Source organism: Berghia stephanieae, chromosome 3 (genome assembly GCF_034508935.2).
Source record: "Berghia stephanieae isolate SIO BIC M18660-M18661 chromosome 3, UCSD_Bste_1.3, whole genome shotgun sequence".
NCBI lineage: Eukaryota > Metazoa > Mollusca > Gastropoda > Nudibranchia > Aeolidiidae > Berghia > Berghia stephanieae.
The window spans coordinates 53,173,457-53,188,894 of record NC_088362.1 but is presented as its reverse complement, the minus strand read 5'-3'; the positions used below and the strand labels follow the sequence as shown (position 1 = coordinate 53,188,894).

Genomic DNA, 15,438 nt, shown 5'->3' with positions numbered 1-15,438 from the left:
TCTATTTTTGTCTGAGTGAGCGGCGGGGAACGATTTTGGAGTCTCTTGGGGCCCACAGTCTTGCTATCTATTCTTTACCTCTAACTCTAAATCGTTTTTAACCGTGTTATCGTGGCTGGGGTGCAGTAGGTTTTATGCTAGCGCATACAGTGCAGTGCTATACATCACTTTATCAAAAGGACTGTACACGTTATGTTTTTATTTTTAATATCCAACTTCTCATTGGGCACCATCTCCTTTATCCGGTTGTTGCAGTGATAGTTATACCGACATCAACAATTTAACCAGTGTGATATTGGCATCTTTGGGGGATCCCTATAACTCAGTTGGTAGAGTACTCGCTTTACACGCAAAGGGACCGAGATCGATCTCGGGTGCAGTCGAGATTTTTTCTGACCCCCTTGCCCACCCAGCAGTGATTGGGTAGCTGGGTCTGTTATACCTGGCGGAAAGTACTTTGTGATAGACTTGCGTCCTCTCCAGAGGGTAGCAAGCAATGTCTAATGCCCCCCCCCCCAAAAAAAGAAACCCAACCCCCCCCCCCACAACAACAGAAAAATAAATCCACAAAGAAAGAAGAAACAAAACATAACCTCATGGTTAAGTTTATGATCAACATTGCTTGATAAAGACACCATACCATAATATTACAGATAGAAACATCAGAACACCGTCCCCTCTGAATCTGCAATCTTAAAGCTGTTCAAACCATTGACTCAATCATTCAAACATTGGTTATTCCATGAAGTAAATCAGTGGAGAGAGAGAGAGAGAGAGAGAGAGAGAGAGAGAGAGAGAGAGAGAGAGAGAAATAGGATGTAGCTTTTTAAACGACATGTTCGCTATAAGCAAAACAAGCTTTTGGGAGTAGCCTCCCTTCGTCGTCGCTATGCCAATGGCTGATGATGCTTTACTTTGGACACTGAAATAGTGGAAATGGATGAAGTAGTATCAAGTAATAGAAGTGAATATGTGTAATCGTTTTTCAGTGTACCTTTTCACCATATTATCAGGTATTGTTTTGGTGAGTTTTAACAATGGGGCCTAAAGGGGAAGGCGGACTGAAAACCGTGGAGGCTAAAATGGTGCCCTCCTACCATAAACAACCCACTCTCCCTCATCTTTTAAATGAGTATGGTTTTGAGGATGCTTTGAAGGAACGAATGAAAAAGGTAAATAATGATGCAATTTTTGCTTACAATAATTATAATTATCATCACCATCGTCATCATCATTATCGTCATCATCATCATCATCATCATCATCATCATCATCATCGTTATAGATCTAGAGTTATAACTATAAACAACCATCATATGTAATTTGGAAAAAAATATATTAAAATTGGCTTGAGCTCAATGAAACCTATCTATATCATTATAACGTGCTTTTAAAAAAGAAAAGTAGTAGTAGTAGTAGTAGTAGTAGTAGTAGTAGTAGTAGTAGTAGTAGTAGTAGTAGTAGTAGTAGTAGTAGTAGTAGTAGTAGCGTATGGCTACACCTCCAAATTATGTTTGTCGATCCATGATGTCAGGTCATCTCCGGCTTCAAAGATTGTTTCGTACCCCCCTTCTAATTTTGTTACTTTTGTTGTTTTGAAGATAAGTTATTTTAGTTTAAACGCTGAAAAATGTTCTCCTCTTTGCCTTTGTTATTTACTGACGGACTTTGTGACCTGAAACTGTTATTTCCGGTAGTAACCACCATTTGGATTTCAAAACTAAAATGGGATAAGGATTTTACTGGGGAAAATTTCAGGGATGCGGTATACAACTTTGCACTGAATTTATTTTTATTAAAAAGTTAAGATGTTTAATCTCTCCAGCCCTCACTGAAATTTTTATTTACAAATTTCGAATTTTTAAAATTATCCAAAGATAAAGTATACTCTATTTTATCCAAGATCAAAAGTATTTGCAGTGGTTGAACATTGACCAGGAAAAAAGCGACCATTAAAAGAAAATATTGCAATGCTTGCGTGTGTATATATTTCTTTGTTTTTTATTTATTTTGTTTTAATTTTTTTGTTTTTGTGTGTAAATGTTTGTTTGCATGCTTGCGTTTGTGTTTGTTTGTGTGTGTGTGTGTGTGTTTGAGTATGTGTTGTGTATAAAATGTACACGTGTATGTGTTGTGTGTGCATGTGTGTGTGTGTGTGTGTGTGTGTGTGTCAGTGGCTGTTGATTTAAAAAGGGCCTGGGGTGGGGGGGGGGGGGGGAGGAATTGTAAATTGTTGAACACAAATAAAAATGATGAAAGAGGTGAGCAACGTGCACTGAGGCCAATGTGTCCCTTGTCGCTATTACCAATGATCATATCCTAGATTTGAAGAACCTGAAACAAAAATAACTCAATCCTTTCAGTCCTGTTAAATTGGCTTTAATGGTAAATAACAAGGATAAAATATAAATTTTATTTTTCTGACTCACAATGATGGAATCCTGTCCTGATTTTCTTTCTTTCTTTTTCCCTTAAATGTCTATCAGAAAAAAGAAGAGGAGAGGGAACGCAGGAGAGCAGAAAAGAAAGAAAAAAGAAAAGGTGAAAGTTTTGCGGAGGAGAAAGATCTTGACAAGCAAAGGGAAATGGATGAGGTGAGAATTATAATTCAATAGAAAAATAAAGAAATATTTGACTCTTGGTATAAAAACTTTTGTTCTCAAATTGTCTTTACTGTTCCTCTATTGTGAATAACACTAGATATGTTGCGCCATATTGCACCATAGTTGCACCATAGTTGTTTGCCATCATATTATTTATTTTTATAGCATCTCACCAAAATAAAGAAAAATCAAAACTTATTAATTTTATTAAAATGCACAGTCCATCCATGTATTTTTCTGTATTTTTTTTACCACCCAATATAAATTTTTATTTTTAAAAGGGCATTTACCAAGAAGTACAGCTAATGTGAATGCATTAGATATGCTGCTACATATTATTGCACCATATTTGTTTGCCATTATAGTATAGCCTATTTTTATTTTTATTTTATTTCTTCTTTATTTTTTCATCGCACCAAAATAAACAATTTTGTCATTTTTTAAATGCACAATTTATCCATATAGTTTTGTCTTTTTAAAAAATCCACCCTATAAAGATTTAATTTTAAAAAAAAGAGGCACTGATCAAGAAGATAATGCCATTTATGTTACTAAACATCAGTTTAATACTAGCCCCTATATGCTTTATTCACGCCAATTGGCCACTTATGCCACTTGATAAATACATTTGTATGACCGATTGTGTCAAATTATTTATATTTTTATTTCTTATTTTTGTTTTATAAAATGTATCTCACGATTATAAATATTTTATCTCTTTCACTGCTTTGTTGAATGGTGTAAACAGCAACTTTACACATTTTTATTTTAGCACTATCTCAAATTGGTGAAAGATATGTATCACCTTCGAGACTACTATTACAATGAATATTCAAGACTGCTCTCTGATAAAATTGATAAGCAAAGAAGAGAGATCCGACAGAAAGATGCCAAACTGAGCCTTGAGAAACAAAGGAAAGAGGAAGATGAGGTATGTTTAAAAAAAAAACAAAACAAAACAAAAAAATAGAAAAAAAAAAACAAAAAACAAAAAACAAAAACAAAACAACAACAAATCATTAAACTTCATGTAATGAAGTGTCTATTTTTGAATTTAGAGTTAATCTTTTCTTTATTGACTGTTAAAAAATCAAGAAAAGCGATCTTTTTCCTTTGATAATCTATTTTCAGTGATGGAGTAATGTTTTTACTGTTTTTTGTGATTGACTGAAAAAAGATTTTGAGCCCGAAATGCAGAGTGTTTGGTATTTTTTTCCCGTTATATTTAATTTTGTTTATTAATTTATTATACCCCTTTTAAATCATTCTGAGCTCATAAAATAAGTACTGTGCTCTATTAAAGCTTGTCTTTTTTATTTTTACTTGTGTTGTTTAGCTTATCACAGGATTCAGTTATGGTCATAAATTGTTTTCTGCTAAAACATTATCTTTACTGTTAATTTTTTTCCCCCAAATATCTCAGTTGCCTCAAATGTTGTGTAAAATAGACATGAGCATCATTCATGTTTTATAAATATTTTCTTATTTGCTACTTTTGAACTACTAGGAGGCTATGCATTGGTGTTTAAACACGATAATTTAAAATTAATTTGCTGAAAATTGTTTTCAAGATCTATGATTCAAAGTTTCAAAATCATGAGGATTTGATTATTGATAAACTGATAAACAAAAGAAACAAAACATACAAACCCCAAACAAACAAACCAAAAAAAAAAAAAAAATAAAAAAAAATAAAAAAAAAGGAACAGAAAAAGAAAAGAAAAAGAAAAAGAAAAGAAAAAAAGATCAGCCAGGTATTTGCTCTCATTTATACATAATATTTTTTTCTGTTTTTCTATATTTGATTAGAAAAAGGCCAGTCATACCGTCAAAAAGAGACTTGAACGTCACACTTTGGCAACAACTCCCTCAACAATGACAGTCCCGAAGACAGATTTATACCATGTGAGTTTTCATCCTTTTGGATTTGGGTTATGACAGTTATAGCAACATGTTGGTTTATTTTAGGCAAATCATGCAATGATTATATTTGAAATGCAACCACGCTAAAAAATTCTATTACGATTGTATGAAAAAGAGGTAAGTTGATAGTGCGTGATTTTATTTATGGTGTTGTCTTAAGAACATGGTGAAAATAAAAAGTAGTTAAAGTTTTATTTTTGGTCGTTTATCAATTATTATAACTAATAGAGACTTGAATGATAAGGTGACATTATTGTGTATCATTGCTTCTTTGTTGAAAAATCACAATTTCTGTCGCTATCCCTATTGGATTTTTAAACCATATTTTGGTCTATATGCTCCCGTAGCAGATAATCTATCAAATTAAGGTGCTTTATTTTAACACCAGCTCTCATGTTTTCCTCAAGGGATTCAAACAAATTTTGATAGAGTTTAGTAAGGGATGTGGGTCCTTATAGTTCAGTTGGTAGAGCACTCGCTTCACATGCAAAGGGACCAAGATCGATCCCGGGTGCAGACAAGATAGACTAGTGTTCTATCTAAAGGATAGCAAGCAATTGCTATTGTCTATTTCATGCTATAGAAACCGGGATAAACTCCGGCTCCATGGGCCCAATGGCTGTGAAGGACTATTTTACTTTAATAAAGGATGCTGTTTTTAAATGTCTAAAAAAATGTATTTTAAGTATAAGTATTCAATTTCTTTCTTTTTTGACAAGAAGTAAAGATGCTTGAATTGTAATTGTGACTTTTGCCCCTTTCAGATTATTGGTTTAGAGGATAAACTTCGTCGGGAAGGAAAATTAAAAACTCCATCAGATTTTCAAAACTTTCATGCTGAAATTCAACAGCCACACATTTTTTACTCACATTTTAAAGTTCGGAAAAATTCAGGTAAGGCATCGGATTTGACATGTTTTAAATAGTGTTTGATTTAGATATTCGTATATTGTAGAAAGTTGTTTAGATTTATTATTATTTATTTAATTATTTATTTATTAAGAAATTATGTTTATAGAATGAGATAAAATAACAATGATGTTGTTATTGCCGTTTTTATGGTGATAGTAATAATAATGATAATAATAATAATAATAATAATAATAATAATAATAATAATAATAATAATAATAATAATAATAATAATAATAATAATACTAATATAATAATAATAATAATAATAATAATAATATAATAATAATAATAATAATAATAATAATAATAATAATAATAATAATAATAATAATAATAATAATAATAATAATAATAATAATAATAATATATTTAAAAAATTAATATGAATTTTCTTTCTTTCTTACTTTCTTTCTTTTTTTTTTATTGTTCTCAAAGATATGACTCCATATTCCGACATCTCTGGTGATGGGTTATCATCATACAGCCGGGGAGAGTCAAGCGACATCATGTTTGAGATGGCGCCAAAACCAGATCCCATTCAACAACATTTAATTCGTCAACAAGAGCAGCAGATGCGATCTTTAAGTCGGATATCAGAATCAAGAGAAAACTCAAGGCCAACCTCCAGGGCAGAAAATTGGGCCATCACTCAACAATTTCCTGCTCAGTATAGGGTGAGTTGTGTGAAGATTGCGATATCAATCAAAGCTTCTATGAAATTATGATGATAAAAAATTGGATTGTAGACACTTGTTCAAGGTAAAAATCTGAAAAGTTGTGTATGGTACAGCTCTAGACAAAGTAGAATGAAAATACCCCCCCCCCCAAACAAACAAAGCAAACAAAACATGATAAGCTATCTCCATTTAAACCAGTATTTCTTGACTTTAGTCAAGGACGGCTAATTTTTGGGGGTTTCTCTTTTTTATTTATTTATGTTTAGTTGTTATTGTTGTTTTAACTGCTTTTTGGCATTGTTACTCAGCTAGAAACTGACTACGCTTAACAATGATGAATGTTTTGAACAAGACCAGATCTGTACTACTGAAGCACTTACTCACAAATTGATATATCTAACGTTAATATCATATCTTTACTGGTACCATAGTGAGTTCAACAATATTAAAATCGCAGCAAATTAAATTTATTCTTTAAAATTTCTCTCAGACTCGAAGGAGTATTACTGGTGCCACACAACCGGCCAAAGTACCCAAGGCTGACCAGCTCTCTGATTTGGAAAAAAGATTTCCCAAGGTAAATTTTACTCAAATTTATGATGTGGTTTGAATCTTACTTCAATATTTGTTGTAACAACAAGCATAATGCAAAGTTACTTGACACTTACTTGACTTATTGCTGATCGCCTCTTAATCTTCGGACTGGGACGCTTTAGCAGCTTTTCTGATTTGTTGAGTGAGTTCTTTCCACTGATGACGGTCTTCTGCGCATGCGATGGATCTTGGGTGTTCTATATCCTTTTCGCATCTCAGTTCTTGTATGTCATTGATGTGCTTGAAGTCTTTATTTATTGTAGTGTATTTGGTTGTTGTGGATCTGCTTTTGTGTTTGTTATGTCCGCTTGGTGTAAAGAATGCAAAGTTACCTTACTTATAATTTACCGGTTTATGCCTGTTAACCACACCAACCTCATTAGCAATTTGCTCAAATGCTACATCCACATATTTGCAGGTCTGATAACAGAATGCATTTATGGGCTTGATTTAACATAGATGTAATGGACATCCTTTTGCTTTGGGTTGAGAATATTTCCCTTACAACAATGAGCCCATAACAATTTGGGTTATCAGACCTGTAAATAAGAACAAATCGCTTTTCACTATTCTAGTGGATTTTTTTGGTCCTCTAGACTCAAAATTCTTTGATAGTTTATCTTCTTTATGAGATCTTTTTTTTCTCTGATCAAATTCATCACTTCAATAATTTGACAAGAATTCAAATTCAAAATCATTGTCCCTTCTAAGTGCAATCTGAGAGTAAAGTTAGTAGAAACGCTACTCAAGGGCTTTCATTTACGTCAACGAATTATGAAAGGGGAGACATGAACAGTCGACTGTCAGTCTCAAATATTGTACTTTATAATCCGATTCTTAATTAAAGAGGATCAACAATTAGCTGGTTTGATGGCATTACCAATACCATGCTGAGTGAGACGAGTTTATGCCAGATTACGTGCTTTACACTTTGCTGATTCTTACATTATATCTTGTACATTGTGTCTTGACCATACATCACACCTACTAGGATATTGAGCATGTGTAAATGTTTTCCATATTTCTATAAATTGTCATTCTGTAATTTTAGTTATTGTCTGTGCTTAAATTATTCAGATTCCTAATTTACATAATATAATATATCATACTAAATTCATATTTTTTTCTGTTTTATTTTATGCAGCTAGAGATGCCCAAACTTCATTGCTTTACACTGAATTTGGCCAAGAAACCACCAGATCCAGAGGAGGTATGTAATTCTTCGTGCCCTCAAGTCCCAAGCCCAATATCGATATCGGTTTCTGCAGTTTTTAATGGACAGCAATAATTCCTTGTTACCTTTTGGATAGGATTGTGAAGAATTTTCCACCAGGTCTAATAGATCCAATCACTGCTGGTTGGACAGTAAATTACAACACTGGTCTCTCATGAAGTTTTTATTTGTCAGGTCTAATTAAGGCACACGCTAATTGCTTAGTATAAAAGAGGGTTTTAAATAATTCTGCAGAGTCACATTAAGGTTGTTTTGAATCCTCAACTTTGTTAGCAAATAGTTTATCAATGACACGTAATTAAATTCTAAATTGCAAATGAAATGGAAATAGCGGGTGGCAAGTAGTAACTTTTTTTTTTTGTCTAAAGCAAATGACAGAAAATGTCAAATGCTAACCAACAAAAAAATACTAAACAAAACAAACTTCTTATTTTAATGTCATGAAACACTCCCTGCTATTGTCAATTCGTTTATGTAAAATGCTAGACACTAGAAATATACTCCCACCCCTACCCCAATCTATCTTAATCTGTTTTTTTCCCCATCGGTTGCATCAGCTACCAAAAAAAATGGAATTTAATGTAAAAGTAATCAGTTACAAAAATGTAAGATTTAAAAAATTGGTCTATGAAACTACCTATTTTTTTCTCAAAACATATGTACATACATTTAAATAATATTTTACGTTAAAGGCTCGAAATTCAATCTTTATTGCCTGCTTCACATCAAATAATACAATCTTGAAGTGTTAGATCCTAAATGCCAGAACAGTGCCAGGAAAATTTAAAGGGGAGGACCCCCCCCCCCCCCCCCCCCCCAATTATCTCATGATTTGTTTTTCGTTCCTTTTAGGTGGAAGGGAATGTTGATCTTCATTTCATTATTTTAAATTCTATATTTAAGGCACCACTTCTTAAAAATTATTTGTAATCTTTATGTAATCAGACTCGACTGAAAGCAGAGTTGAAAGCTAGAGAAAAGTCACGAAAACAGGCGGGTAGGACATATACGAAGATGTACCAACTGGCCATGAGCAACGCTGCTGCCACAGCAAGGTTAGTCCATATTATCCATTTTGTTTGTAACCATTTCTAGAGTGATGATTATTATTTGGTCCACGTTATCCATTTTGTTTGTAACCATTTTTAGAGTGATGATTATTATTTGGTCCACGTTATCCATTTTGTTTGTAACCATTTCTAGAGTGATGATTATTATTTGGATTTTATGTCTAATTCATCATTTGCTTGAACTTTGTTAGGTAAGCAGAAATCTGAAACATCTTCATCATTTGAATTTTGTATTCATCATTGATATTTACTTTAGCAAACTTCATACAACATCTTTTGCATATTATCTACAATTATAAGAAACAATTCTACAAATTGAACAGCCTGTTTTGGTGCCCTGATATTGACTATGTGCAGCTATGTGGTCTTGTATGACACTCGCTTTCGGATCAGAAGGTCCTGGGTTCAGCCTCACTCAGCACATAGTTGAGTCCTTGGAAAAGACTCTTTACTCATATTCTCTCACTGGACTCAGGTTTAAAATGAGTACCTAGTCGTTAACAGTGTTGTCTCTGTTCGAAATTTCTTTTTGTAATTTCGCCTAACAGGCGTCATGTCTCATTCTACATGTTAAGTGTTGCTGTTGGCTAGGGACCCATTGTTAATCACTTTGAGCACGTTTAGTGGATATTGCACTATATAAAAGCTCAAGTTTTTCTATTCTAACAAATGATCAAATACTGTTGATAACTGTACAATGGAATCTGCATATAGACAAAAACTCTTAAAGTCAACCTCTCTTTAAATTCAACAAGCTCTTTTTTTTTTATCTAAGCGTGTTCCATTGATAATGAATAAAAGTCCACCAAACTTTCTGGTCTTGCCGTGTTGGCTTTATTAGGATTCCACTTTACTGAACAATCAAAGCACCAACAGGTCAATGATTGAGTCATGTGTCCATGTGATCTGAACACCTTCATTTCTAGCAAATTATCTTAATTATAATATAACTACTTAAGACGAATGTTCAAAATATTATTGCTCCAATTTGAAAGACAAATGTGGCTTTGTACTCTTGCAGTGTAACACTCGCCTTCTTATATGTAAGTCCATGGTCTAAATCCATCTGACAGCTCAATGTTGAGTCCTTAAAAAAAGTCTTTTTACTCACATTCGCCTACTATACTCAAGTAAAAATGAGTACCTGACCATTATTTATGATACTTGTCCCAAAAAAAAAAGAAAAAAAGAAAATAGCGCCTTGTAGGCAGCATGTCTCCTATTTCATGTTAAATGTTGCTGTTGGCTTTGAACCCCTTGTAAAACACTTTGAGCACATTTAGTGGATATTGTGATATACATTAAAAAAACACCTCAAATTCATGAGTGTATAATTAAATCATCAGTACAGTAGGATTGTATCATTATTTTAAAAAAAATTCTTGACTTTTCAGGATAATGGAGACACATGATGACATGGATTTTGTTTTGCATGGACCTGACCTTTGTGATGTGGTAATAATAACTGAATACATAGATTTTAAGTTTTACAGAAAATGTTACTGCGTTTTCTTAGTAATGTGTGTGTGACTTAAATTGGTCTTATTGCGTTGGTCCTGAGTTCCAACTCCAATCCAGGCACCTGACTTTAAGCTTTTCACATTTTTTTTTATGATCTTAAATTTTTAATGCCTGAGTGTAAAATTAAAAGGCTTTGCCTGGTGTCATAAACATTGAATTTGCTTTGAAATATTGTCCTGTGAAAGATGAAACTTGAGGTTAAATGACATTCGTTGTAGTTGAAACACGCTTACTAAATCTAGATCTTTCTACAAAGCAGGACCTACCATTTGAAACTCACTTCTTTTGTCAGTAAGGCTCTCGGGCAGTGCAGAAAATTTAAAGAAAAATCTGAAAACTCATCTTTTCCAGAAATTTTTATCATAGGCATTTTCTTCTTGATGAGTAAATTATACGTTTTATTTTTTGATTCCATTTTGTTGAATGTCAATTTTATTTTGGAAAACTTGCATAGTTAGTGTGTGCGACTGTTGTGTATGTCTGTTTGGCTCGGTATGAGTGTGTTTATGGTTTGACAAGTATATTGTAAAGCGCTTTGAGGCTTCGGTATTTAGCGCTATAAAAGAACACTTTATTATTTTATTATTATTGAGAAATAATATAATTTGGTACATTGCAAAGACCTCAACGTTCATATTCCTTAACAATATAATTACAAATTCATTTTCAAGGGTTTTGTTCATCCTGCCATGGTATTGTTTTGATTGTTGTTTTTGTTTTAAGGGTTTTACGGCACTTGCAACTCATTAAGGCCAAATCAGTGCCAGTAAAAAGGAAGAAAATGGGATTGTAAAAATCTCTAGAATTACAGTTAAAGCACCCAAGAAAAAGTAAGACAAAGTGGAATTGGTTCAAATAGGAAGCAGATGTAGATTCCAAAAGTACACTGAGATGTCGGGTAACAATATGTAAACTGTTTATTGCCCTCTTAGAAAGAATAAATAGGTACTGATAAGCATTTAGAAAAGCATAGTGATAGTAGTAATAGTGGATAAGTGCTGTATAGCTGCAGTATTTGCCTATTTATATATATATATAGATAATTTCCATGGATGCACCAATCCCAGTTTGCTTCATATTTTTTGTTTTTTTGGCGACATTTGAGAATGAAAAATGATACATCATTGATTATTCAGATTTCTGATGAACACTGGATGCGTGCCTATGGCTTGACAGAAATGGATCTGGCACAAATGGGAGATGCCAATCAAATTGAAGCTCAAGAGAGTCCCGACGAGGTCCCGGCAGAGATCCAGAGCGAATCAGAGCCCAGACAAATCCAGGGATCCACCTCTGGTTCCTCCAGCAGAAAAGGCAGCGCCATCTCTAGCAAGAAGAGTTCAAGAAGAAGCTCTGCTAAATCTAGAAGGTTTGCCTCGTTGTGAATAAAAAAAGATATGCAAAGATTGTACTAAAGTATTTTTTGGGTTACAACATGGTGATGATGATGTTGATGATGATGATGATGATGATGATGATGATGATTCGATGATTATGATGATGATGATGATGATGATGATGATGATAATGATGGTGGTGATGATGATGATGATGATGATGATGATGATGATGATGATGATGATGATGATTATGATGATGATGATGATTATGATGATGATGATGATGATGATGATGATGATGATGATGATGATGATGATAATGATGGTGGTGATGATGATGATGATGATGATGATGATGATGATGATGATGATGATGATGATGATGATGATGATGATGATGATGATGGTGGTGATGATGATGGTGATTAAGATGATAATAATATTTTAAAATATTGATGGCCTAGATATTGAGAACCGTGATGGAGATTTTATAGACAAGTAAATGTCTAAGTTTGTGTGGATATGAAATTTGATCTGGATGACATTTAAAAAAAAAGTAGAGCTGGAGGTTATTCCGATTTCTGTATTTTTAAATAGATCGTAAACATTGCTTTCTGTCCTTTGGATATGATGCTAGTCTCTTTTGCAAAGTACTTTCCATCAGATATAACAGATTCAGCTAACCAGTCTCTACCGGGGGTCATAGGGGTGAGAACTGAGAACCCCCCCCCCCCCTCTAAAAAAAAAACAAACAAAAGCAACAAAAAAAAACAACAAAAAATAACCCCCCAAAACTCAACTCAACCCTGGATGGAAACTGAATGCAGTAAAAACCAGAAATAAAAAGAGAATAAAAGTCTGTAAATTCTCTTCTAAAAATATTTTGAAGATTATAAAATTTGTGCTGGGATTTTGGTTGGGTAATACATTCCAATATCTGTCATTACCTATAATTCATAGGCATATCTTCTTCTTCTTCGTTTTCGCATTTGTAGGCAATATAAAGTGTGGTTGTAAGAATTTGTATTTCTTACTGTGTCTGAGAGTACCTATTTCCTTCTCTTTAAGTGTATTCCTTTGGGGTCACAATATCCATAATATTATTTTCTCATAGGAGTGCGGCTATGTGGTCTAGTGGTATGACACTTGCTTTCAGATTGGAAGGTCCTGAGTTCGAGCCTCACTCATCGCATTGTTGAGTCCTTGGAAAGGGCTCTTTTCTCACATTCTTTCACCGTACTCAGGTGTAAAATGAGTACCTGGACGTTAACAGTGTTGTTTCTCTCAGAAAAAAATTGTAATATCGCCTAACAGGCAACATGTCTCGTTCTACATGTTACATGCTGCTGTTGGTCAGAGACCCCTTATAAAGCGCTTTGAGCAAATAAATCGCACTATATAAAAGCTCAAGTTTTTTTTTTTTGTTTTGTTTTTTTTAGGAGTGAGGACAAAGACGACGAAGAGAAAATGGCACCTCCACCATTACCACTCACTATTGGTGAAATCACAGAGAAGTGTAACATTAAGGTAAGTGGCCTGTCATCGTTTTGATTATAAACGATTACTAAAAGCAATGTTATCCCTTTTTTATTTTTATAATTGTTAGAATAATTTGTTCAGAGAGATGTTTTGACTATTGGCCAATGACCTGAAATATACATTTGATATGATTGATATATTATCAATAAATCTATTATTAATTTTCAACGTACCATTTTTCCCGAATTGGAAATACTCATGACAGTAAAGCACTTTGTTCATCCCATCACAATACCAATTTGAAATGGTGGGTCACAAATTATTTGTGCAGCTATGTGGTCTTGTGGATTCAAGCCTTCACCGACGCATGTTGAATCTTCAGAAAAGGCTTATCCACATTCTCTCACTGTACTCAGGTGTAAAATGAGTACCTGGCCGTAGACAGCATTCTCTCTTTCAGAAAAAAATTGTAATATCGCCTAACAGGCATCATGTTTCGTTCTAAATGTTAGGTGTTGCTGTTAGTCAGGGACCTCTTGTAAAGCGCTTTGAGCACATTTAGTGGATATTGCGCTATATAAAGCTCAATTTTTTAATTTTAAAAAATTATTTTATGATTTCTTTGTCATTATCATCAGGAATCAAAGACCTTGAGTTCCCTGTGGACCAACTACCTGAAGGCAGGAAAATCTCCCTGGGAGATGACAGCAAACGAAACGGAAAACTATGATGAACTTTGACCTTAAGGAAGTCATGAATAGAATGTGATTAATGAATGTCTTGTGACTTTGGCAAATGTCAATTCATTTTGCCACTTAGAATTCAAAGAATATTTAAACTAATCAAGTTTATATTTCTAAATTAATTAATTAAAATCAACTAACTAGTTGCGATTTAAAGATTTTTCCATAACTCAAGATTTTCAAAACAATTGTGTGTAATTAACACATTTGATTAGACAAAAAAAATTGAAAACAGTTCAACTACGATTCTTGAACTCTTTGAGTGAAGGATGTAATCGGTTAAAAGAGAATGATAAAGATGAATATCAGTTCAAATTTAGATTACAAAAACAAATGATGTGGTTGTTTGGAGTTTCCCCTGTAATTAACAGTGTTGGCGATGATGGATTTGACTCAAAACCAGATGGTGATTATGTGATCTTTTCACTGTTCATTCTCTCTTATTTTGTCGAGCTTTTAAAATGTTCATTCGTCTCATGACATTCTTGTCTAAAAACAGCTTTGGTTCATTTGAGATTCCCGTCTCTTATATATGAGTCAAATGTGTTATTCGCCTACTTTTGTCACAATATATTCTATGATATTGAAATGTTACCATGTTAAAATGTTAAAGCTAAATAATAGCAAGAAAGACTTTCACCAAAGAGTAGCCAAACCTTTACATGCAATACTTGATTGACCGAATTAATTTTGTGATGAATCGATTCTATTTTTGAATTATCACATGTATATAGTGATGACCAATTAATTAATTTTAAAAAAACAACAGCTTTGACAGCAGTTTTAAATATTGGGCATTCTGCCAACACAGGCATTATAATATTAATTTGAAAAAAAAATCATTAAAAAAAAAAAGTATCATACAATTGTCAGACATTGGCTCTGAAACACTTAAGTGGATTGCTTGTAAATTATTGTGTTGTCTTGAATAAGAAATCTATCTATGACAAAAGAGTACATTGGGTTTCTATTAAACCATAGTGCCATTATTATGGATGTTTCTAAATTCTTTAAAACTTGAGCTTTTATATAGTGCATTATCCACTAAATGTGCTCGAAGCGCTTTACAAGGGGTCCCTAACCAACAGCAACACTTAACATGTAGAACGAGACATGACGCCTGTTAGGCGATATTGCAATATTTTTTCGGAGAGAAAACGCTGTTAACGCTTTACTAGGTGTCACTAGCCAACAGCAACACTTAACATGTAGAACGAGACATGACACCTGTTAGGCGATATTGCAATATTTTTTTGGACAGAGAAAACGCTGTTAACGGCCAGGTACTCACTTTACACCTGAGTACAGTGAGAGAATGTGAGTAAAGAGTCTTTTCCAA

At 33.4% G+C, this 15,438-nt stretch overlaps 1 protein-coding gene across 2 annotated transcripts; it reads left to right on the top strand.

Annotated features, from left to right (window-relative positions):
* Positions 1-873: 873 nt before the first annotated feature.
* Positions 874-15,088, top strand: LOC144967999 (uncharacterized). Of its 2 annotated transcripts, XM_078905911.1 has the most exons (13): positions 874-1,172; positions 2,487-2,594; positions 3,376-3,534; positions 4,413-4,508; positions 5,291-5,420; positions 5,877-6,115; positions 6,609-6,695; positions 7,857-7,922; positions 8,892-9,001; positions 10,411-10,471; positions 11,674-11,906; positions 13,317-13,404; positions 13,995-15,088. In XM_078905911.1, the coding sequence occupies exons 1-13, from the start codon at positions 1,038-1,040 to the stop codon at positions 14,094-14,096; spliced, it is 1,614 nt and encodes a 537-aa protein (XP_078762037.1). In that variant the 5' UTR covers positions 874-1,037; the 3' UTR covers positions 14,097-15,088. The 2 variants fall into 2 exon arrangements, with proteins under 2 accessions (XP_078762037.1, XP_078762038.1); XM_078905912.1 differs by lacking the exon at positions 3,376-3,534.
* The last annotated feature ends 350 nt before the right edge of the window (positions 15,089-15,438 follow it).